Below are 23,537 nucleotides of genomic sequence, written 5' to 3' on the forward strand. Positions count from 1 at the left end.
TGGAGGAGGGGCTCTGGAGGCAGCACCCCCACCTCCCCACCAAGCAGGCTACCCTGGATCTAAGAGCCAGGGGCGCCTGACAGGAGGACCTCAGAAGTGCAGTTTAACCCAGAGGAAGGAGAATCATAGGGGAAGATTGAAGGATTGCAGAGTAGAGCCTGAGCTCACTCTCATAGAGGCATTTCAGATTCCAAACCTTTCCAGGGTTGGTATATGGGCCTTTGAGTCATCTGCAGTGCCTGTCAGCTCCCCTCAGTGAGGAGCCGCTGTAATTCTAGAAGGATTCCCGGGATGCCGGGGAAGACTACAAAAATGATCTGTGAGTGGCTCCCTCCTTCACATAATTGTCTCCCATGGCTATGTGTCTTTACAGGGACTGGAATTGGCCCACGTCCCCCCAAGAAACTTCCTGATATTTTGCAGGATAATTAACGTGAAAAGTTTCACCCAAACATTAGATTGTAGTGGTGGTCGGACAATTCTGTGAACATAGAGTTGGCCCTTGAAAAATGAATAGTGTGTGTGTGGAGGAGTGGGGTGGGGTTAGGGGCACCAGCACCCTGCACAATCAGAAATCTGCATGTAACTCTGATTCCCTGAAAACTTAGTGACTATTGACTAGAAGCCTCACCAATAAGCATTAACACATATAACTATGTTATATGGAGCCTATACTGTATTCTCATAATAAAGTAAGCTAGAGAAAAGCAAATGTTATGAAGAAAACCTTTAGGGAGAGAAAATATACTTATGTACTATAGTTATCAAAAAAAAAGTGGAGTTGGTAGTTCAATCCCATATTGTTCAAGGGTCAAGTGTCCTGAAAACTATAGAGTTATACACTTTAAATGGGAGAATATTACGGTATGTGACTTACATCCCAATAGAATTGCTCAAAAATTTTTAATGTTTCCATTAGAAGGTAACTAGTGGGGTATTTTTTTTTAATGAGTAAGGTGAGAAAAATACATCCTCTGCCCACGTGTTGAGCTCTGAAGTGTAGGGTAAGGTGTGAGCTCCTGTGACCACACCTTCAGCACCTTCACCCAGCAAGTGCCTGAATATACACAAGCCCCTAGACACAGTGGCTCTCACCTTAGAGTTAACCAGGAACCAAAATAGCTGACCACCAAGATAACCTTAGCCATGTTAAAAAGAAAGCATCTGTCACTGCTCAGAAAGCATAGTGTGCATGTTTTTATATAGAAATTCTATACTTTAATACTTGTGTGCAAATATATCCTGTGTACAGTAATATACAGGACAGAATGCAAAATATCATTTTTAGCACTGTTTAATTTTATTGCCCAGCTTTTGACTGTGTCTAGAATGAATTTTAGCAAGTTGATTATTCATATGCTGTGCCCCTACTCACTGCTTAGAGATATAACATCCCTTTAAGTGACATTGGATAGCTCATTCAGAAATACTATATTGACTTAAGTCTAATCTTTTTTTAAAGATTTTATTTATTTATTCATGAGATAGAGAGAGGCAAAGACATAGGCAAAGGGAGAAGCAGGCTCACTGTGGGGAACCCGATGTGGGACTCGATCCCAGGACCCTGGGATTCTCCCTGAGCCCAAGGCAGACGCTCAACCGCTGAGCCACTCAGGCATGCTTGAATCTAATATTCTCAATGACTGGAAATATTACAGGTGGTTTTCTGTAAGTTGTCCCCTCTGAGGTTCATCTCTGACATTTCCCCCCAGTTTTATTGAGATATAGTTGACATATAACATTGAATAAGTTTTCAGTGTACTAAATGATTTGGTATATGTATATATTGTGGAATAATCACCTCACTAAGATTAGTGAACAGCCATCACCTCACATTGTTACTTTTTCCTTGTGGTGAGAACTTGAAAGAGCTACTGTCTTAGCAACTTTCAAATATACAATCAAGTATTATTAGCTTAGTCACTGTGCTGTACATTGCATCCCTAGGACTTGCTTACCTTATAACTGGAAGTTTGTACCTTCTGACCATGTTTACCTAGTTCCCTCAACTCCTACTCCCCCACCCCTGGCAACCACCAGTCTGATCTCTGTATCTCTGAGTTTGGGTTTTTTAGATTCCACATATCACACAATATTTGTCTTCTTCTATCTCACTTATTTCACTTAGCATAACGCCCTCACGTTCCATCCATGGTTTGCAAATGGCAGGATTTCCTTCTTTTTTATGGCTGAGTAATCTGTCATTGTAAACATATACCATAATTTTTTATCCATTCATCTGTGGATGGATAATTAGCTTGTTTCCATGTCGTGGCTGCTCTAGATAATGCTGCAGTGAATACAGTGGAGGGAGGTGGATATCTGGCAAATTTTTAATCCCGGTTAGACCTTTCTGTCATCCCAGGAAAACAGTGGGAAAATTAAAAATTAAAATAAAATCATTAAAATTAGAAAAATAAACCTTCTACACCTATTCATCCTTGAGGCAGCACTGCCCAGTGGTTAGGAGCATTTAAATCCTTTGGTCAGATCGCCTTGGTTCCCAGTCACAGCCTCCCAGGCTTCTGTTCCAGAGAGTAAAGGGAGGTCATTGGTAGGTCCAGTGCCTACAGCTGATGTGAGCTTTGATTGACATCTGTATGGGAACACTTGGCCCAGTGCATGAGTTCTCAATAAGAAGAGTTACTAAGAATGTTCCTGAAGGCCAGTATTGTTCACAATCCAACCTCTTGGCTTCCCTGATGAATGCAGATTTACAGTCATTCTACTCCACACACACTTATCGAAGAAGCATGGTATGCCAAGACATAGTGAGAAAGATAAAGATAGAAGTGCCAGCCTGTGTCCTTATCAGGGGATGTAAGTGTTCCAGGATGTAAGAGCACCGGGGTGGCCCAGAGCAGAGGAGCCCATCTGGCGGGGGCCTGAGAGGGATAAGCCTGCTATGGGAGGTGGTTGGATCTTTGAGGAGCACAGGTCTTCCCAAGTCAGGTAGGGAGAAAAAAGGGCAGAGAGATGTCAGGACAGGCAATTCGCAGGAGACCAAGGGTCTAACCTAGTCTCGAGCAGGCAGGGACATAGAGGACTTTGGCAAGAACCAGCATGATGACTGGTTTATCTCCATTTAGGAAACTATTATTTTGAAATACAAATACAGAAAATGCAGCCAAATAAAATCTTCTTGGTATGCAGATCTCCCTTGAAGATAAGGATTCTCCAGGGGCCAAGAGATAGTTTTATTTTTGCTGTTGTAAAAGTAGCGTTTATGGATGTTGAAGCTCAAGGCAATAAATAGAAAGGAATAAAGGCCCCAGTCCCTGTCCTCACCTGCTGTAAGAGGCTGCTGTGACCTCCTTAGGACTCTCTCCAGGCCTGTTCTGTATGGATCAAGGAGTCCAATAGGCAGGGACTTCCAGATGCCCCTGGGTGGCCAGGTGGTTTTGCTGATCTTTGCTTTTGTAAATATTGCCACAGTGAAAGCCCTGTTGGAAAGTACAGCTGTAGGAGAAATTCTCTGCAGTAGGATTGCAAGGCCAAAGTGCGTGCATGTGCTCTTCACGTGACTTGTGAGACCTTTTGTCGGTCTCACGGATGAGGCTGTGGGCCATGTCCTTCTCAAAGCAGGAGGGGAGCACGGCTGTCGGGTTATGTCAGGGAAAGGCTGTGCACATGGCCAGAGAGCCCTCCAGCCTCGTCACCTGTGCCAGCATCCTAGGAGCTTTTTTTTTTCTAAACACCAACCAAGCAATTGATAAACCTGTGGCCTCCCGTCTTTTCACAGGAATCTTCGCATACATGAACTACAGAGTCCCCCGGACGAGGAAGGAGATTTTTGAAACCCTCATTAAGGGCCTACAGAGGCTTGAGTACAGAGGCTATGACTCAGCAGGTAGGTCCTGCGGCCACCGCATGCAAGGACGCATGTTCGTTTCACTTGACAACTAGAGACCAATAGGAAGAAGAAATCAGGGCAAGCAGATCTCCACCGGAAGTGTCCCATCCATATCTTCGTGTCCCTGTTCAGGTCACTGCTGTGCATCTGCTGGGGTGCTCAGGGGTGGTGAGATGTCACAAATAGATATTATTTTTTCTATCTGATTTCATGATAGAATTATAATTTTATATCCTGTGTTCATTTCTCTCCCACATTTTCCATTGTCTCAAACTCTTCCTGACGCTCTTTCTTGGTGGCTGCACACTCTGACAGCCTCAGAGTTCACTCTCCATCTACTTGACCTATAGACATCTGGTCTGCTTTCCATTTTTAATTAAGCAGCCTGAGGGAGAAGGGGGAGGCAGATGATTTTATATATCCATTCATTTTTTTAAAGATTTTATTTATATATTCATGAGAGACACAGAGAGAGAGGCAGAGACATGGGCAGAGGGAAACAGGCCCCTTAGGGGAGCCCATTGTGGGACTTGATCCCAGGACCCTGGGATTGCGCCCTGAGCCCAAGGCAGACGCTCAACCGCTGAGCCACCCAGGCGCCCCTATCTCTGTTCATTCTTAATGGAGAGCAAGTCAAATGAAGGATCGCAGGAACACTAATGCAGCAAGGATACCAGCTAACACAGCAGAGTGCACAGTGCACAGCATGACAAATGCCCTCCAGTGAGCCTACTGCCCTCACTGGTGGGCCTGGAGGTGCCTCCCTCACAGGCAGGCTTCCGGGACTGCACCCCAGTTGGAAACCCCACCAGGCAACCACAGCCCAGGCCCAGGCATGCGTTCCCTGCTGGCTGTTGAGCACTGCTACAGCCTCTTTTTCCGAGTCGACATCCTGAACACTGTCTAGTTCTCTTCCAGGCCACAAGCCTGGTGAACGAGAACCGATAAATCCACAGTGCTGTGTAGCCCTCACCCGGGGTTGTACTCTGTAACAAAGGCAAACTTAAATTCCAAAACCAAAAAAAAAAATCATGTGTATACCACAGGTGTGGCCATCGATGGACATAATAATGAAGTCAAAGAAAGACATATCCAGCTGGTCAAGAAAAGAGGAAATGTCAAAGCTCTTGATGAAGAACTTTATAGTAAGTGTAACACAGGCCCTGTCAAAGCAGTAAGTGCAGGGTGCATCAGTTTAAAACCTTTTATTGCAGCAAGACTAAGAATAGGAACTTAACAAGGGGAATCAATAGAAGAAGGGTTCAGCCCACATTGTAAACTGTGTCTCTGAGGGTGTGGATTTTTTTTTTTTAGGAGGTGGTGAATGAGCATTTTTAATTTTTTAATGTTTTATTTTTTCTGGCAAATGATAGTGCTTTTCCATTTATAGTAGTGCTCTGTAATTTTCTTTTTCAAGTAAGCTCATCTTGGTTAGTGAGTTAGGATACTGAAGAGTACTGAGTAAACCACAGTGGTGGAAGGTGGGATGTGCTTCTGACCTAGCTGAGGGGACTCCTGTGTCAGTGCTTATTTTTCTTTGATCTAGAACAAGACAGCATGGACTTAAAGATGGAGTTTGAGACGCACTTTGGCATTGCCCACACGCGCTGGGCCACCCATGGGGTCCCCAATGCTGTCAACAGCCATCCGCAACGCTCAGACAAGGGCAACGGTAGGTCCTATGGCCCTGTTCCCCATCCTGAAGGTTCCATCGGGCCCTGACCTGTGCCAGTGTTGAGCCACACACATCACCAGCGGCTGGCTTCTCTCACAGCCCTGTCTTCCCCAAGGACCCAAACAGGTGGCACCAGGCCCAAAACAGGAGGTGAACTCAGCCTGGCTCCTGGGCAGCGCTGACCCTCCAGGCTGCCACAGGAAAACAGTGACGCATCCCAGGCCAGCTACTGGCCCTTGAGACCCAACCCGAGTGGGACCTGGCAGCATGAGGGGTCGAAGAGTCTGGGCACTGTTCTTTCCTCGACAAGGGACTGCAGTGTTCTGGAGGGCTGGGTGCCTCAGGGAGGGGTAGGTGATCTTGAGCCAAGGCCAGTGGCAGTGCTGATCTTGGTTAACATCTGAAGTGCCCGCTCCAAACCTGGGCCTTGCAGTGAGGCCTTGGCTGCCAAAGGCTTGAGATCTGGAGACGCAGAGGCTGCAACAGGCAGCCTGGGGCTCCCTCCAAGCAGCAGAGCCCTCCACTTGGTTCCCTACATGTTTTTTTAGACCTGAGAATGATAATACCTAAAAGTCTGGACTTCTGGCATCCCTTGAAAAACTGAAAGGTATGGTGACGGGGCTCACAGTAACTTGGAGTTCAGGTGGCAATCTGAGGCTACAAGGTAGGATTCCAGACCCTCGTTGGAGGACTGCAGGTTCCCCAGTTTCCCCACCCGGCCCCTCCACATGGCATGCCTGGGCCTCCAGGACAGTTCTCCACACCATAGTTCTTCACGCCCCCACCCACTCTCGTAGGAGGACTGATAGGTCTAGAGATCCTAGTGGGTCTCCACTGTAGGTTAGGCCTGGTCAGGTCAGAAGCCCCCAGTGACCCACACCTGGGCATGAAGGGGGAGGGTCTCTGGCCTAGAGAATGATCTTTGGAGTCAGCAGGGACCCCCACCCCAAGACATCCCCGGCCCCATATTAAAGTAGAAATCAGATACATCAGAGTTTCTGAGTAATTGAGGAGTGGTTACTGGCAAGCACTCAGCTAAACTCTTGGCCAACCTCACTGCAGTTAATCGTCATGCAAGTAGCATCACAGGAGAGACTGGTGCCTCCCTGCTCACTGTCCTTTACCCCTGTGAATGGTGGTTCATCATGCCTGATTTGGAAGGGTGAGCTCTATGCCCCCTGCTCGGCAGAACAGTTGGGATAACACAGGGGCTGGTCAGAGTCTTGGGTAGTGAGGGTTTTTTTTTTTGCTAGAGATTGACCCTTGGATCTGGTGCATGCCCAGAACCATGGGACATCCACTACTGGGGCAGGTGCCCCATATCCAGGAGGCAGATAGCAGACTCCCTGGTGCTAAGGACCCAGAATGTATGCCCAGCCGAATCCCAAGCCAGATACAGACGCTAGCCCCTGGAGCAAACAGAGTCCCAAGATCATGTACCCTGAAATGTTGCCACCCCAGGTGACACAGTGAACCCCCACTTCAGCATAGATGATGACTCCATGTCCCCCCAAGCAGGGAGGCTCCAAGAAGATCCCCCCACACCCAGACTTGAATATTCCTGCACTGACTCAGGATGAGTAATTGAAAACAACGTGAGAAGGAAGCAGAGATTTGTAGAATTCCTTTAGCAACTCACCAGGGATTAAACCAAAGAGCGTATTTTTGAGGAAGACTTCTACCCAGCAACAGCATTACACAAGAAACTCACTCAGAATTTTCACAAAGAAAACACAGATTCTAGGAAACAAACTACCGATGAGAAGTTAAGACAATTGAGTGAAATGAAAAAAAAAATGGGACAGGGTTAAGAAAATAATCTGAAGAAACCGTGTTGGAGTTGGTGTGAAAAATAAGAGGGGGATGGATATGGCGGCAGTTAATAGAAGTCCAACAGGTGGGTATCCCTGAGAAGAGAACAGAACAAATAAAACAGTAAAAACAAAAGACAAAAAAAGCCCCATACATGTAAAGCTGTACTAGAGTTCAGCTGTGCCTAGCACACTTGCTGAACGTGGCTTTTCTATTCAAGCCCTCCAAGTTTTTGCATGACTTCCCCAAAGTAAACCATAGGTTATAAAAAAATAAAAGAGGAAATTATGATAAAAATAAAGAAAAAGAATAAAGGACCAGCCTGTACTAAAGAAGAACTTGAATTGGGGAGCCAAAGTTTCACTGAACAATAATATGTAGACACATCCTGGTAGAATTACTGACTCTCAAGGACAATAAAGGGTCTTTCTATTATCTGAACTCAGGAGGAGTGGGAGTTACTTACCCAGAAAATTTCTCATGCTGGTATTAGACCTTCGAGTTATTTATCAGCTACTTATTGAGAAAATGCAGTGTTGACTAAGCTGATGTATCCTTGCTCTCTCAGGGCTGGCGGGCAGGGGTGGGGGTGGCTGTTCCTCGTGCAGGGAGTAGCCTGACCTGAGCAGGGTTCTGGAAGGCCGGAGAAGCTGCAGCGGGCAGACCTGCAAAGAGGAGTGTTCATGGCCACACAGGAATGTGGCTGAGCCTGGAGATGCCAGAATTTCTGGGAATTCTTCCTCCCCTGAGAAAATCAGGATTTTTTAAAATAGATTTTATTTATTTCTTAGAGAAAGAGAAAGCATGTGTGGGGGCGGGGTGCGGGGAGAGGGAGATCGAGAGGCAGATGCTCCGCTGAGCAGGGAGCCCAACGTGGGGCTCCATCCCAGGACCCTTGGGACCATGACCTGAGCCGAAGGCAGACGCTTAACCCACTGAGCCACCCAGGGGCTGTGAGAAAAAAATCAGGATTTTTAAGTGAAAATTCAAAAATTTTAAACTTAAATCTTTTTATAATGCGATGTGGGTCAAACAAAGCATCTTCATTCTGAATAATGAAGGGTTCATCCTCCCCCATTTGACATAAATACCAAAGTGTGTTTGACAATACTGTAGGGCACCAGCCAGAGCTCTGTGCATGGTCTGGCTGGCAGGTACTTTCTATCCAAAGAGAACTGTGTATTTCCTTGGGTTTAGATTGTAGTCGTAGTAGATGGTAGACGTCAGCTCTCATCTGCATAAGTGATGTTTGCTAAATAGCAGATGCTGTGGGAGCAGAGCTTGCAGAGTTTCAAGCTGTCAAATCAGTGTCCTTCACTGCTGACTTGAACTTCACTTTCTCATGGCATTTCTGTCTTCACCCAACTTTTCTTCCAGAATTCGTGGTCATCCATAATGGGATCATCACAAATTACAAAGACCTGAGGAAGTTTCTGGTAAGATACTTGCCCTGGATTAACATGTAACTCAAGTGATCTTCCCCAGAAGCTTTCCAACCTGCTCATTTGCCTCCGGGAATGGAGACAGGAACTGAGGGAGACCTACTCTCAGTGACATCTCCAAGCATCGGGTGTACTTCATCCCAGCTCAGCCGCCTCCCCTCACCTTGCTGGAGAAGATAGCAGGGCATTTGCATGTACTTCAAGTGCCACTGCAGATTCACAGAATCAAAAGAACTTGAACTTTCTTTTATTAAAGTGTCTGCATTACATAAGCATATCCACTCATACACCAAATGGAATGTGGGGTGGGAATGCAGATGGCCAGTGTCTGATGTATGACAAGGTTGTGGTGCTGGCTGGGACGTGGGTGGATTTGACTCAACATATTTGATCATTTTGACGGCTGCTGTTTTGCAAAGTCCAGATTAACAGCAAGGACAGGCTTCTGAGGAGGGATGATCTCAGGGAATACTGGAATGACTCAGCTGTGTTGGGCTGTGTGATTCAGGCAGACAGTTCTCATCCTCGCTTTCCTTGTTCTTATCTTAAGTCATGTGAGGGTGGGTGGGTCATAAGAAAGGAGGGGAGCTGGCCACGCTCTATTGCGCAATGACCTTTTCTGATCCTCGGTCCCACGAAATATTCCAGGAAAGCAAAGGCTACGAGTTTGAGTCAGAAACAGATACCGAGACCATCGCCAAGCTGATTAAGTATGTGTTTGACAACAGAGAAACTGAGGACATTACATTTTCAACACTGGTCGAAAGAGTCATTCAGCAGTTGGTGAGTTCCTGGTTCCACCTGGTGTCAATAAAGCAACTCTGTACCTTCACTCTTCAATAGCGTCTATGATGCAAATATGTGCAAAGCACCTAAAGTTTAGAAAAGGTTAGTCTACAGTGTCTGTCCTTAAGATGTCATATTGTGGAGAATTGAGAGAAGTCCTGAGGTTTTGGTAATGAACACCAAGTGGGGAGTGCCTGGCTTCATTTCAACCGCCTGAAACTGTGGTCAGAACTTCCCATCTGTGGCTCTCACGTGCAGGACTCAGTTGTGGTGGGTCCTTTGTCATCTGTCACTTGTGTTTCATGTGCCGTTAATTACATACCCAGGGGTCCATTGAACTGATGTGGGAGACTCCGAACTGTAGCCTTCCCTCCTGTTCCAGTGAAGTGATTGTTTACCACGTGTCCTTACTGAGCAGAGTTGGGAAGAAGAGGAAGTAGAGACAGCACGTGTGGACTTTTGAGAAGCTTGATTAAAGTGTGTTGAGAAATGGCCCAGTGGAAGCAGAGGCTTGTGGTTCTGAGGAAGGACTGTGTTTTTGTGATAGGAGCCATCAGATCAGGTCTGTGTGCTGATTTAGGAGAGACAGAGGCCAGTGGTGTCCCAGAGGGCTGGACCCATAACACTAAGCCTCGAGAAGGGGCACATGCTTTGGGAGATTGTCCACGAAGAGGAGGCAGAGCAGACCCAGGCCATCTGCAAGATGTACAGGGAGGAGGAGAGGTGTCCTGACTTTTCAGAGTACCTCCTCCCAGGCATCTGAGATGGCGGTAGCCTGGAGACAGTGTTTGGGGCCGAGGATCTGGAACATCCAGTGTCAGAGGCTGCTGCAGGCACAACACTGTGGTTTAAAATCTATCACCCTTTGGTGTTTTAAGAGCCTTTTTAAGAAATAAATCTAGCGTGAAACCCTTTGCCCTATGACTCCTGTTTTTGGGGGGTCATAACTCAGAAGACACTTATAAATAAGAGCCTGTCCTGTATGAAATGCATAGTGTACTGTACTGTGTGGTTTACAGTAGGCCGATTTGGTTTTGCAAAACAGTATTTCCTCATTTCCATTTGTAATTTTCAATTTTGGAACTACCTCCACAGTGACAACACTTGTAAATTTCAGTGAGTTCTCATAAGGCAGAGAATGGGAAGTGTTTTTCTCTTCAGAGCGACATTTTGTTGCCAGAACCAGCAGGATGAAGATCAGGATCCTCAGGATCTTCCTGAAGCCTCTTCATTTTGGGTAGTTGGAAAGGCCTGGGGACACTACTCTGGGTCCCTCTACCTGTGTGAGTCAGCAATCTGGCCAATGCACACTGGCAACGCGGGGTCTTGGGTCTGTCCAGGAATCAAAAAAATGGGGCATTTCAGGTGGAGATCCATATTTATAGCTCGTGGTACATAACCCAAGTCTACTAGGGTTGTGGCAAATTAGTACAAAATGGTCAGAACATAGAGAATTTTGCGTCAAGGATTTCAATATAGCACTTGGAGTCTTGAGTTAGGAGAACTAGATTTATTCTGGTTTGCACAGTGCAACAAGCTGAAGCACAGAGAACAAACGACAGTCATTGCTAAAGAAATAATCACACTGAAAACAGCCCATGCCTCTATTGGGTTTTCCATATGGCAGCCACTGTTCTAAGTACTTTAAGCGCATGAGCTCATAGCAGGCATAGAAGGTAGGACTATTCTCATTTCTGTTCACCACAAAGCACACAGTGATTGCCAGTTACAGGGTTTAAACCCAGGCTGTACCATGTGTCATGAATTTTGTTTCTCATAACTGCTCCCTGAGTAGGTACCATCCCGGAGGCCCCAGGCAGGACCCCCAGCCCCAGTTGTCATTTCCTGAGGCTCTAACTGCACCCATCCACCCATATGGTCACAGAGCTGGGAATCACTCCTTGTGGGCTTGGGCAGGGGTGGTTTCCGTCGAGTACCATGAAATCCACAAGTTCTGGTCTTTGGTTCTTCAATGTAGTCCTATTTCACTTTCTCCTCCTGTCATCACCCTGAATGAGCTGTCCTGCGTTCAGCCCCTTGAAGGAGTGACCCCAGGACCCACCCACTGTGCCAGTGGCCCCTGTCTGGGGCAGTGGGCCGGGCTGGCCGGGCCAGAGCATGTTGTTCCTCACCCTTGTTTGCTGTGTTTGCAGGAGGGCGCATTTGCTTTGGTTTTCAAGAGCATCCACTACCCGGGAGAAGCTGTTGCCACCAGGTGAGGCACAATACATTGACATTTCAAGAATAAATAAATAAAATAAAATTGTTTAGATTGAGGTCCAGAGGAGAAGTAGAGTGTCTGGCAAGCTGGAAGTTACCCTCTAAGGGATAGATGTGGCTTGTGTACCCCACCATCTCTGTGGCCAGAGCTACTGATTCTTAAAAGAGAAACCAGAAAGTTGGATATTTATTTGAAATCTCCATATTTTCAGAAGTTGACAACAAATGCAAACTAAAAAAATAAAATTGTAAGGGGCACCTGGGTGGCTCAGTCGGGAAAGCATCTACTTTCACTCAGGTCATGATCACGAACCGAACATCTGAACATCCACATCCAGCTCCCTGATCAGCAGAGAGTCTGCTTCTTCCTCTGCCCCTCCTCCACTTGTGCTCTCCATCTTTCTTTCACTCTCTCAATCTCAAATAAACTCATAAAATAAAATAAAATTTTATAGTGAGGGGCATATCTAGGTTGCAGGTCAATTTTGGAGATTCTCTTTAGAGAAAGCATGCAGAATTATGAACATGAAACTAGGAACAACTAGTTTATTCATCCACCCAAAATTTGTTACTCTACGCTGGGCCCTGGGGGACCTAGTAACCCCTAGCCCGGTCCTGCCCTTAAGGACCGGACAGCAGGACAGCGTGGGGTGGAAGGTATTGATGTTCCACATTCGGGGCTGGGGGGTAACGCAGTGGGGGCATGAGGAGGAACAGGTGTCAGCCAAGGGGAGTCAGGCAGAAGGACCAGCATAGCAAAAGCAAGGGGTGCAGAGTGAGCTCAGCACTTCAGGGATCTGCAGGCAGGTCAGGAAGTCGGGAGGTGGGGAACTTTCTTCTCTCCCAGGGCCAGCGAGTGCTCATTGCCTCCTGCTGTGTGCTGGGCACAGGAGAGGGAGACAGCTGTGAGCAGGGTCTTGTACACACTTTCCCTCCAGCTTCAGGGGAGGTGGGGAGTGAGGATGAGGCAGAGGCCCAGCTCTCTGAGATCAGAGGAGTACAGCAGGCTGCAGGCTTCGTTCTGAAGTTTGGGGGAAGCCACTGAGAAGGCACCTGTGGCCCTGGGCAACCAGTAGAGACGATGAGGCAGCCCTCGCAGACTGCCAGACTCTCTAGGCAGGAAATGATGCGAATGTGTCATGATTCAATGTTTTCCTAGGAGAGGAACTAATTTACTATCCAACATCGAGCTCCTTCAATCGTAGGATTGTAAAAGACCACTGGGTCCCTCTCAAATTTAGAAACCTCTTTTAGGGCAGGCCTGGTGGCTCAGTGGTATAGCGCCGCCTTCAGCCCAGGGCCTGATCCTGGCCACATCGGGCTCCCTGCATGGAGCCTGCTTCTCCCTCTGCCTGTGTCTCTGCCTCTCTCTCTCTCTCTCTGTATCTCTCATGAATAAATAAATAGAGTCGTTAAAAAAAATAGAAAGCCCTTTTAAAATCTGGTATTATCATGGGATTAACCATTTGAAATGTAAACAAAGAAGGCAGCAGTGTGAAGAAGCTATAAATTTTTTTCTAAATTGACTATAACTAGTGGCTCTGTAATGCCCAGAGCAATCTTTGGGTTGTCTTGGGAGCATTATCTGTGGCAAGGCTTAGAGAAAACATAGACCTCAATCTACAATAAAATTTGGGGGGGGATGTTTGCCAAGAAAGTTAGATAACCACAGTATCTTCTCATTGTCAGTATTAAAAAGGCTGTTTAAACTGGATCCCCACTGGACTCAGAACCACATCTCCTCTTTGCTTTAGATTTCTTTATTTATTTTAGAGGGAGAGAGAATTTCAAGCAGATTTCACTCTGAGCACAGAGCCCAACTCGGGGCTTGATCTCATGACTCTGAGATCATGACCTGAACTGAAACCAAGAGTCAGACGCCCCCACCTCTTTGCTTTAGATACAATAAAAGTTGTCCAAAATATTCCGGTGCTCAGAGCACCTTCTTCAAGGCCATAGACTTTGTCCCCTCACTTGGAGAAGCCAGAGAGGGGGCTGGGAATAAAAAATCTAGTTGCAGGTGCTCACTTAGGTCAGCTGCAGGAACTCCCCAAGGCTTTGTCTTGTGAAAATCACTGTCCGCTTTGCAATGGGGTCCACCTCATGCAGACAGGTCACTGCAGTCACCCAAGCAGACAAAACCACCCTTGAAAGCATGTTAAGTGGCTCACCAGGTTGAGCAGACCCAGAGTCAGTCATTTTAATGCCCCCAAAGCTAGAGAACAACTGAGTTAGGCAAAAGGCATGGAGGCAGGGAGAGAATCTTTGGGCAGAGTCTCAAGGACTCCTCCTTTGGAGATGGCAGCAAATGGAGGCCAGCTGGGGATGCCAAATGTTCCAGTATGTTGCCATGGACTACTGAAAGTCTCAGCCTCTGTGATCTAACTCTGGGGATTCACTGGGCAATGGGTGGCACCATGAAAACAAGCTGAAATTCTCCCGCTAGTCTGTTGGTCCCTGCTTCAAGCTCTGGGAGCATCTTCCTGTGGCCAAGGACTCTATCTGTGGCATCTCAATAGGACACCTTCCCCTGGGGGGAGGGTTGGATGTGGGTGCCCATCCTGAGAGCCTGGAGGCCATCCAGCCCTGCCCAGGGTGGCAAGGCAATGAGTAACCGGACTTTTTCTTGTCTCTACAGAAGAGGCAGCCCCCTGCTCATTGGAGTGCGGAGCAAATACAAACTCTCCACGGAACAGATTCCTATCTTGTATAGGACACGTAAGTTTTTCGAGAAGGACCTGAACGGGGCTCTGGTGCAGCCAGCCCCCTTCGGAGACAGGATGTCCTCACTCTGCTGGGGCCAGCCTGCACATGGCTCCAGGTTGGAACGGTTTTTGAATAACTGAGACTTTGCTTCATTTTTTGTAAAAGCTTTGTATTATGGATATTTAAAAAAAACTCACAAGTCCAGGGAGTGGCATGCAGCTCCGTTATATAAAGGCGTCCCCGCTCTTGGATGAGTAGTGATTTGGTTTTGTTTTGTTTGCAGCCATTTAAATGCTCTTGCAGTGGTACTGTGCTATTTGGGGATCATTTGCACAATTTGGCTGATGCAGCCAAAGCTAAAAATTGCAAATTTCTCCCACACATATTCAAAGGGGAAGCTGGAGCTTTGCTTCGTGTTATTCAAACAAAATAGTTTAATGGGACTGGAGATTCTTTCCTTCACTTGCTAGGCAATTTTGAGAATGTGAAGAATATCTGTAAAACAAGGATGAAGAGGCTGGACAGCTCGACCTGCCTTCATGCCGTCGGCGATAAAGCAGTGGAATTCTTCTTTGCTTCTGATGCAAGGTAGCTGAACCTTGTTTCTTTTTTTTTTTTTTTTTAAGATTTTATTTATTTATTCATGAGAGACAGAGAGAGGCAGAGACAGGGAGCCTGATGTGGGACTGGATCCTGGGACTCCAGGATCATGCCCTGGGCTGAAGGCAGGCGCTAAACCGCTGAGCCACCCAGGGATCCCATTGTTTCTTTAATTTTCTAGGATTATGTAATCAAAAAAAGACTGGCTAAACACCAGTGTTTCTAATTTATCCCCTTGTTTTGGCTGTTTTCTCACTGCAAGGAGCAGGGATGATGGCAGATTCAATTCTCTATGACCCTTCTCTGAGAATCCTTCTGTAGTGAGCACCTTGTGACCAGAGACCAGGTTGCCTGACATGCACAGTGTTTGGGGCCTGCACAGAATAACTGAATTATTCGCCAACATTTTAAAAGTGGGAGATTTCCTGTAAAAGTCTGGATTTCTAGCTTGTCTGGAAACTCAGCAGGTCTGAGCACACTGGGCTGTGCTCCCTCTGGCCCAGCCTGTCTGGGGCTGCTCAAAGGCTGCTCCCATTAGGTGGGGCAGATGTTCCCAGCCCCATGGTCTTTCTTGTACCCCAACTGCCTTGCCTCAGTCTGACCACTCATAAAAGACGGTGCCAAGATGTAGGGGTTTGGTGCAATTGATTTCAAAGTCCTTGTTCTCATACAGACAAAACCGTGATCCTGAAATTGGAGGAAGTCCGCTTCATACTCATTTTAGTACCAAAAATTTAAACACAGAGCAGCCTGGGTGGCTCAGAAGTTTAGCACCGACTTCAGCCCAGGGCGTGATCCTGGAGACCCGGGATCAAGTCCCATGTCAGGCTCCCTGCATGGAGCCTGCTTCTCCCTCTGCCTATGCCTCTGCCTCTCTCTCTCTCTCTCTGTCTGTGTCTCTCATGAATAAATAAATAAAATATTTTTAAAAAATTATACACACACATACACACGTGTTCAGAAAAGTCGACACACTTTCCTGGTAGTTGAAGTAGAAAAGCACCATAAACACCACCACTATCTTCTCCATGCAAACACTTCTCATGCCCCCTTCCTGCCGGCCTCTAGTAGGGTCTTCCCACAGCAGAAAGCAAGTGTGGTGGACACCAGACAAGATCTCCTGGAATGCATGGAGTCATAGCAACCTAGAGCCCTTGGCTGTAAAGCCTGGTGCAGCCCATAGCCAAAATTGTACTCAGTGCTCATAGGAAAGGGCAGTGTTTCCCAAACTGTGTTCCTTAGAGGACCATTCCAATGACAAGCTAATACAATCTCGGTGATTCTAAGACACACAATTATCTTACAGATTTTAGCATCTGTATATGGCATCTTACAATGGTAATTTGCTGCAATGTCTGTGTCTTAGAAGTGTATGAAATAATTGCAATCCCTAAGACCAGTATTACCTTATATTCAATGAAATATCCTAAGTGTTTTTTAAAAAAGAAAAAAGGCATGAATGCCTACAAAGAGATGAAATAACTATGTGTAGGCAATAGAATCCTATGATTTTAAAATCCAACTGAAAGCCTTTTGGAACCAATCCTAGAGGCTGGTCAGAGAATGAAGATGTGGAAATTTGACCTCCCAGCAGTAAGCTATCTGCTGAATGGGACAGTGGGATCACATGCATCCCGTTTCCTCTGTGCCTCCTCACAGGGCTGGCACAGGAGACTCTCAGCAAACCTTTCTTGAACAAGAACAAAAAGGAATCTATTTGCCAGACCTGGAAAAACTATTTTAATCCCTTAAAATGAATTTGAACCAAAATAGTCCAGAATCTGTTTGGAGAAGGCTACAAAAGTTCACTGTGAAAGACAGAAACGGATTTGAATAAAGGGAGAGAGTCCACATTCCTTGGCAAAAGGGCTTAGTATTATTTTTAAAAATTTATTAGTTTAAAATTATTTTATTTTATTTTAATATTTTATTTATTTATTCATGAGAGACACAGAAAGAGGCAGAGACACAGGCAGAGGGAGAAGCAGGCTCCATGCAGGGAGCCCGACATGGGACTCGATCCTGGGTCTCCAGGATCACACCCTGGGCTGCCGGCGGCACTAAACCGCTGTGCCACCGGGGCTGCCTATTTTATTTTATTTTTATTTTTTATTTTTATTTTTTTTTTTTTTTATTGGTGTTCAATTTACTAACATACAGAATAACACCCAGTGCCCGTCACCCATTCACTCCCACCCCCCGCCCTCCTCCCCTTCTACCACCCCTAGTTCGTTTCCCAGAGTTAGCAGTCTTTACGTTCTGTCTCCCTTTCTGATATTTCCCACACATTTCTTCTCCCTTCCCTTATTTTCCCTTTCACTATTATTTATATTCCCCAAATGAATGAGAACATATAATGTTTGTCCTTCTCCGACTGACTTACTTCACTCAGCATAATACCCTCCAGTTCCATCCACGTTGAAGCAAATGGTGGGTATTTGTCATTTCTAATAGCTGAGTAATATTCCATTGTATACATAAACCACATCTTCTTTATCCATTCATCTTTCGTTGGACACCGAGGCTCCTTCCACAGTTTGGCTATCGTGGCCATTGCTGCTAGAAACATCGGGGTGCAGGTGTCCCGGCGTTTCATTGCATTTGTCTCTTTGGGGAAAATCCCCAACAGTGCAATTGCTGGGTCGTAGGGCAGGTATATTTTTAACTGTTTGAGGAACCTCCACACAGTTTTCCAGAGTGGCTGCACCAGTTCACATTCCCACCAACAGTGTAAGAGGGTTCCCTTTTCTCCGCATCCTCTCCAACATTTGTTGTTTCCTGCCTTGTTAATTTTCCCCATTCTCACTGGTGTGAGGTGGTATCTCATTGTAGTTTTGATTTGTATTTCCCTGATGGCAAGTGATGCAGAGCATTTTCTCATGTGCATGTTGGCCATGTCTATGTCTTCCTCTGTGAGGTTTCTGTTCATGTCTTTTGCCCATTTCATGATTGGATTGTTTGTTTCTTTGGTGTTGAGTTTAATAAGTTCTTTATAGATCTTGGAAACTAGCCCTTTATCTGATATGTCATTTGCAAATATCTTCTCCCATTCTGTAGGTTGTCTTTGAGTTTTGTTGACTGTATCCTTTGCTGTGCAAAAGCTTCTTATCTTGATGAAGTCCCAATAGTTCATTTTTGCTTTTGTTTCTTTTGCCTTCGTGGATGTATCTTGCAAGAAGTTACTATGGCCGAGTTCAAAAAGGGTGTTGCCTGTGTTCTTCTCTAGGATTTTGATGGAATCTTGTCTCACATTTAGATCTTTCATCCATTTTGAGTTTATCTTTGTGTATGGTGAAAGAGAGTGGTCTAGTTTCATTCTTCTGCATGTGGATGTCCAATTTTCCCAGCACCATTTATTGAAGAGACTGTCTTTCTTCCAATGGATAGTCTTTCCTCCTTTATCGAATATTAGTTGCCCATAAAGTTCAGGGTCCACTTCTGGATTCTCTATTCTGTTCCACTGATCTATGTGTCTGTTTTTGTGCCAGTACCACACTGTCTTGATGACCACAGCTTTGTAGTACAACCTGAAATCTGGCATTGTGATGCCCCCAGATATGGTTTTCTTTTTTAAAATTCCCCTGGCTATTCGGGGTCTTTTCTGATTCCACACAAATCTTAAAATAATTTGTTCTAACTCTCTGAAGAAAGTCCATGGTATTTTGATAGGGATTGCATTAAACGTGTATATTGCCCTGGGTAACATTGACATTTTCACAATATTAATTCTGCCAATCCATGAGCATGGAATATTTTTCCATCTCTTTGTGTCTTCCTCAATTTCTTTCAGAAGTGTTCTATAGTTTTGAGGGTATAGATCCTTTACATCTTTGGTGAGGTTTATTCCTAGGTATCTTATGCTTTTGGGTGCAATTGTAAATGGGATTGACTCCTTAATTTCTCTTTCTTCAGTCTCATTGTTAGTGTATAGAAATGCCACTGACTTCTGGGCATTGATTTTGTATCCTGCCACGCTACCGAATTGCTGTATGAGTTCTAGCAATCTTGGGGTGGAGACTTTTGGGTTTTCTATGTAGAGTATCATGTCATCGGCGAAGAGGGAGAGTTTGACTTCTTCTTTGCCAATTTGAATGCCTTTAATGTCTTTTTGTTGTCTGATTGCTGAGGCTAGGACTTCCAGTACTATGTTGAACAGCAGTGGTGAGAGTGGACATCCCTGTCTTGTTCCTGATCTTAGGGGAAAGGCTCCCAGTGCTTCCCCATTGAGAATGATATTTGCTGTGGGCTTTTCATAGATGGCTTTTAAGATGTCGAGGAATGTTCCCTCTATCCCTACACTCTGAAGAGTTTTGATCAGGAATGGATGCTGTATTTTGTCAAATGCTTTCTCTGCATCCAATGAGAGGATCATATGGTTCTTGGTTTTTCTCTTGCTGATATGATGAATCACATTGATTGTTTTACGGGTGTTGAACCAGCCTTGTGTCCCAGGGATAAATCCTACTTGGTCATGGTGAATAATTTTCTTAATGTATTGTTGGATCCTATTGGCCAGTATCTTGTTGAGAATTTTTGCATCCATGTTCATCAGGGATATTGGTCTGTAATTCTCCTTTTTGGCGGGGTCTTTGTCTGGCTTTGGAATTAAGGTGATGCTGGCCTCATAGAACGAATTTGGAAGTACTCCATCTCTTTCTATCTTTCCAAACAGCTTTAGGAGAATAGGTATGATTTCTTCTTTAAACGTTTGATAAAATTCTCCTGGGAAGCCATCTGGCCCTGGACTCTTGTGTTTTGGGAGGTTTTTGATGACTGCTTCAATTTCCTCCCTGGTTATTGGCCTGTTCAGGTTTTCTATTTCTTCCTGTTCCAGTTTTGGTAGTTTGTGGCTTTCCAGGAATGCGTCCATTTCTTCTAGATTGCCTAATTTATTGGCGTATAGCTGTTCATAATATGTTTTTAAAATCGTTTGTATTTCCTTGGTGTTGGTAGTGATCTCTCCTTTCTCATTCATGATTTTATTAATTTGAGTCTTCTCTCTCTTCTTTTTAATAAGGCTGGCTAATGGTTTATCTATCTTATTAATTCTTTCAAAGAACCAACTCCTGGTTTTGTTGATCTGTTCCACAGTTCTTCTGGTCTCGATTTCGTTGAGTTCTGCTCGAATCTTTATTAGCTCCCTTCTTCTCTTGGGTGTAGGATCTATTTGCTGTTTTTTCTCTAGCTCCTTTATGTGTAAGGTTAGCTTTTGTATTTGAGTTCTTTCCAGTTTTTGAATGGATGCTTGTATTGCGATGTATTTCCCCCTTAGGACTGCTTTTGCTGCATCCCAAAGATTTTGAACGGTTGTATCTTCATTCTCATTAGTTTCCATGAATCTTTTTAATTCTTCCTTAATTTCCTGGTTGACCCTTTTATCTTTTAGCAGGATGGTCCTTAACCTCCATGTGTTTGAGGTCCTTCCAAACTTCTTGTTGTGATTTAGTTCTAATTTCAAGGCATTATGGTCTGAGAATATGCAGGGGACAATCCCAATCTTTTGGTATCGGTTCAGACCCGATTTGTGACCCAATATGTGGTCTATTCTGGAGAAAGTTCCATGTGCGCTTGAGAAGAATGTGTATTCAGTTGAGTTTGGATGTAAAGTTCTGTAGATATCTGTGAAATCCATCTGGTCCAGTGTATCATTTAAAGCTCTCGTTTCTTTGGAGATGTTGTGCTTAGAAGACCTATCGAGTATAGAAAGAGCTAGATTGAAGTCACCAAGTATAAGTGTATTATTATCTAAGTATTTCTTCACTTTGGTTAATAATTGATTTATATATTTGGCAGCTCCCACATTTGGAGCATATATATTGAGGATTGTTAAGTCCTCTTGTTGAATAGATCCTTTAAGTATGATATAGTGTCCCTCTTCATCTCTCACTACAGTCTTTGGGGTAAATTTTAGTTTATCTGATATAAGGATGGCTACCCCTGCTTTCTTTTGAGGACCATTCGAATGGTAAATGGTTCTCCAACCTTTTATTTTCAGGCTGTAGGTGTCCTTCTGTCTAAAATGAGTCTCTTGTAGACAGCAAATAGATGGGTCCTGCTTTTTTATCCAGTCTGAAACCCTGCGCCTTTTGATGGGGTCATTAAGCCCGTTCACATTCAGAGTTACTATTGAGAGATATGAGTTTAGTGTCATCATGATATCTATTCAGTCTTTGTTTTTGTGGACTGTTCCACTGAACTTCTTCTTAAAGGGGAATTTTAAGAGGCCCCCTTAAAATTTCTTGCAGAGCTGGTTTGGAGGTCACATATTCTTTTAGTTGCTGCCTGTCTTGGAAGCTCTTTATCTCTCCTTCCATTTTGAATGAGAGCCTTGCTGGATAAAGTATTCTTGGTTGCATGTTCTTTTCATTTAGGACCTTGAATATATCCTGCCAGCCCTTTCTGGCCTGCCAGGTCTCTGTGGAGAGGTCTGCTGTTACCCTAATACTCCTCCCCATAAAAGTCAGGGATTTCTTGTCTCTTGCTGCTTTAAGGATCTTCTCCTTATCTTTGGAATTTGCAAGCTTCACAATTAAATGTCGAGGTGTTGAACGGTTTTTATTGATTTTAGGGGGGGATCTCTCTATTTCCTGGATCTGAATGCCTGTTTCCCTTCCCAGATTAGGAAAGTTTTCAGCTAGAATTTGTTCAAATACATATTCTGGCCCTCTGTCCCTTTCGGCGCCCTCGGGAACCCCAATTAAACGTAGGTTTTTCTTCCTCAGGCTGTCGTTTATTTCCCTTAATCTATCTTCATGATCTTTTAATTGTTTGTCTCTTTTTTCCTCAGTTTCCCTCTTTGCTGTCAACTTGTCTTCTAGGTCACTCACTCGTTCTTCCACCTCGTTAACCCTCGTCGTTAGGACTTCTAGTTTGGATTGCATCTCATTCAATTGGTTTTTAATTTCTGCCTGATTAGCTCTAAATTCTGCAGTCATGAAGTCCCTTGAGTCCTTTATACTTTTTTCTAGAGCCACCAGTAGCTGTATAATAGTGCTTCTGAATTGGCTTTCTGACATTGAATTGTAATCCAGATTTTGTAACTCTGTGGGAGAGAGGACTGTTTCTGATTCTTTCTTTTGAGGTGAGGTTTTCCTTCTAGTCATTTTGCTCAGTGCAGAGTGGCCAAAAGCAAGTTGTATTGGGAAAAAGAGAAAAAGAGAGGAGAGAAAGAAGGAAAGAAAAGAGAAAGAGAAAAAAAAAAAAAAGGGAAGAAAAAGAGAAAGAAAAAGAAAGGAGAAAAAAAAAGGGGGTGGGGGAAGGAAACAAATCAAAAAGCAAAACAAAACAAAAACAAAAACAAAAACAAAAACAAACAAACAAAAAAAGAACCACCGGGGAGTATCTTCTGATTCTGTGTTCTTTAAGTCCCTTGGCTTCTCCTGGAAGTTGTCAGTCTAGCTGGTGTTCTGGGGGAGGGGCCTGTTGTGCTGATTTTCAGGTGTTAGCAGTTGGGGGAGCTGCTGTGCCCCTGCCTGGTGCAGGGCTCGGTGGGGGTTGTTTACCCCGTGAGGCCGCAGGAGGAACAGCCCCAGTGGCGGGGCAGCTCTGGAAACCTGGATTCAGCTCCGGCAGGAACTCCGTCTGCAGGGCCTGGAGGCTCCGGGCGGGGCCGCTGATCTGCTCAGCTGGGGCAGGAGCGTCCTCGCTGTCCTGGGCCCTCCCGGCCTCTGCCTGTCCCGGGGGAGGCGGGATCCTGGGCTGTGTCCCGGCGCCCTGTGCTCCGGAGCCTGCGCTGTTGGATTCGCGCTCCCGGGCCGCGCAACCCTCTCCGCGGAGCCGCCGCCCGAGCCCCTCCGAGCTGCTCCTGGAACCGCGCAGCCCCCTCCGCACGGAGCCTCTTCCTCTGCCCGAGCCCCTCCGAGCTGCTCCCGGGGCCGCGCAGCCCCCTCCGCGGAGCCGCCGCCCGAGCCCCTTCAGCTGCTCCGGTCCCGCCGGGTCCCGCCGTGCGCGCTGCAGCCCTTAGGGAGCTCGGGGCACTCTCCTGGGCGCGCAGTTGCTCTGTTACTGTCCCCGGGAGCCCGAGGGCCTCCTCGCCCTCCTGGTCCTGCTCCAACTCCCCACGAGCCCCTTTCCGCCCGGGAAGGTCGGTGCAGCTCCTGCTCCTCCGGGTCGGGGCTCTCCTGTCCTGGGGACACTCACCCCGGCCTCAGCCCGGCTCCTCGCGGGCCCCTCCCCCTTGGAGGCCTTTGTTCCTTTATTTCTTTTTCCCCGTCTTCCTACCTTGCTAGATGCGCGAACTCTTCTCACTGTAGCATTCCAGCTGGTCTCTCTTTGAATCTCAGGCCGAATTCATAGATTTTCAGGATAATTTGAAGGTTTTCTAGGTAGTTTGGTGGAGACAGGTGATTTGGAGACCCTACTCCTCCGCCATCTTGCTCCTCCTTTATTTTATTTTTAAAAGAGATTTTATTATTTGGGAAAGAGAAAGAGTGAGCACAAGCAG

General features: G+C 45.7%; 1 protein-coding gene across 1 annotated transcript in view; it reads left to right on the plus strand.

The window, feature by feature from the left end:
- Positions 1-23,537, plus strand: part of GFPT2 (glutamine-fructose-6-phosphate transaminase 2) — a 47,913-nt gene that overhangs the window by 8,386 nt on the left and 15,990 nt on the right. The window contains exons 2-9 of the mRNA XM_072840425.1: positions 3,743-3,850; positions 4,900-4,998; positions 5,400-5,525; positions 8,718-8,776; positions 9,431-9,565; positions 11,722-11,783; positions 14,427-14,506; positions 14,965-15,082. Coding sequence (XP_072696526.1) covers positions 3,743-3,850; positions 4,900-4,998; positions 5,400-5,525; positions 8,718-8,776; positions 9,431-9,565; positions 11,722-11,783; positions 14,427-14,506; positions 14,965-15,082 — 787 coding nt within the window. The remainder of the gene's footprint in view (positions 1-3,742; positions 3,851-4,899; positions 4,999-5,399; positions 5,526-8,717; positions 8,777-9,430; positions 9,566-11,721; positions 11,784-14,426; positions 14,507-14,964; positions 15,083-23,537) is intronic.

This window comes from Canis lupus, chromosome 10 (assembly GCF_048164855.1).
Source record: "Canis lupus baileyi chromosome 10, mCanLup2.hap1, whole genome shotgun sequence".
In the NCBI taxonomy this organism is placed as follows: domain Eukaryota; kingdom Metazoa; phylum Chordata; class Mammalia; order Carnivora; family Canidae; genus Canis; species Canis lupus.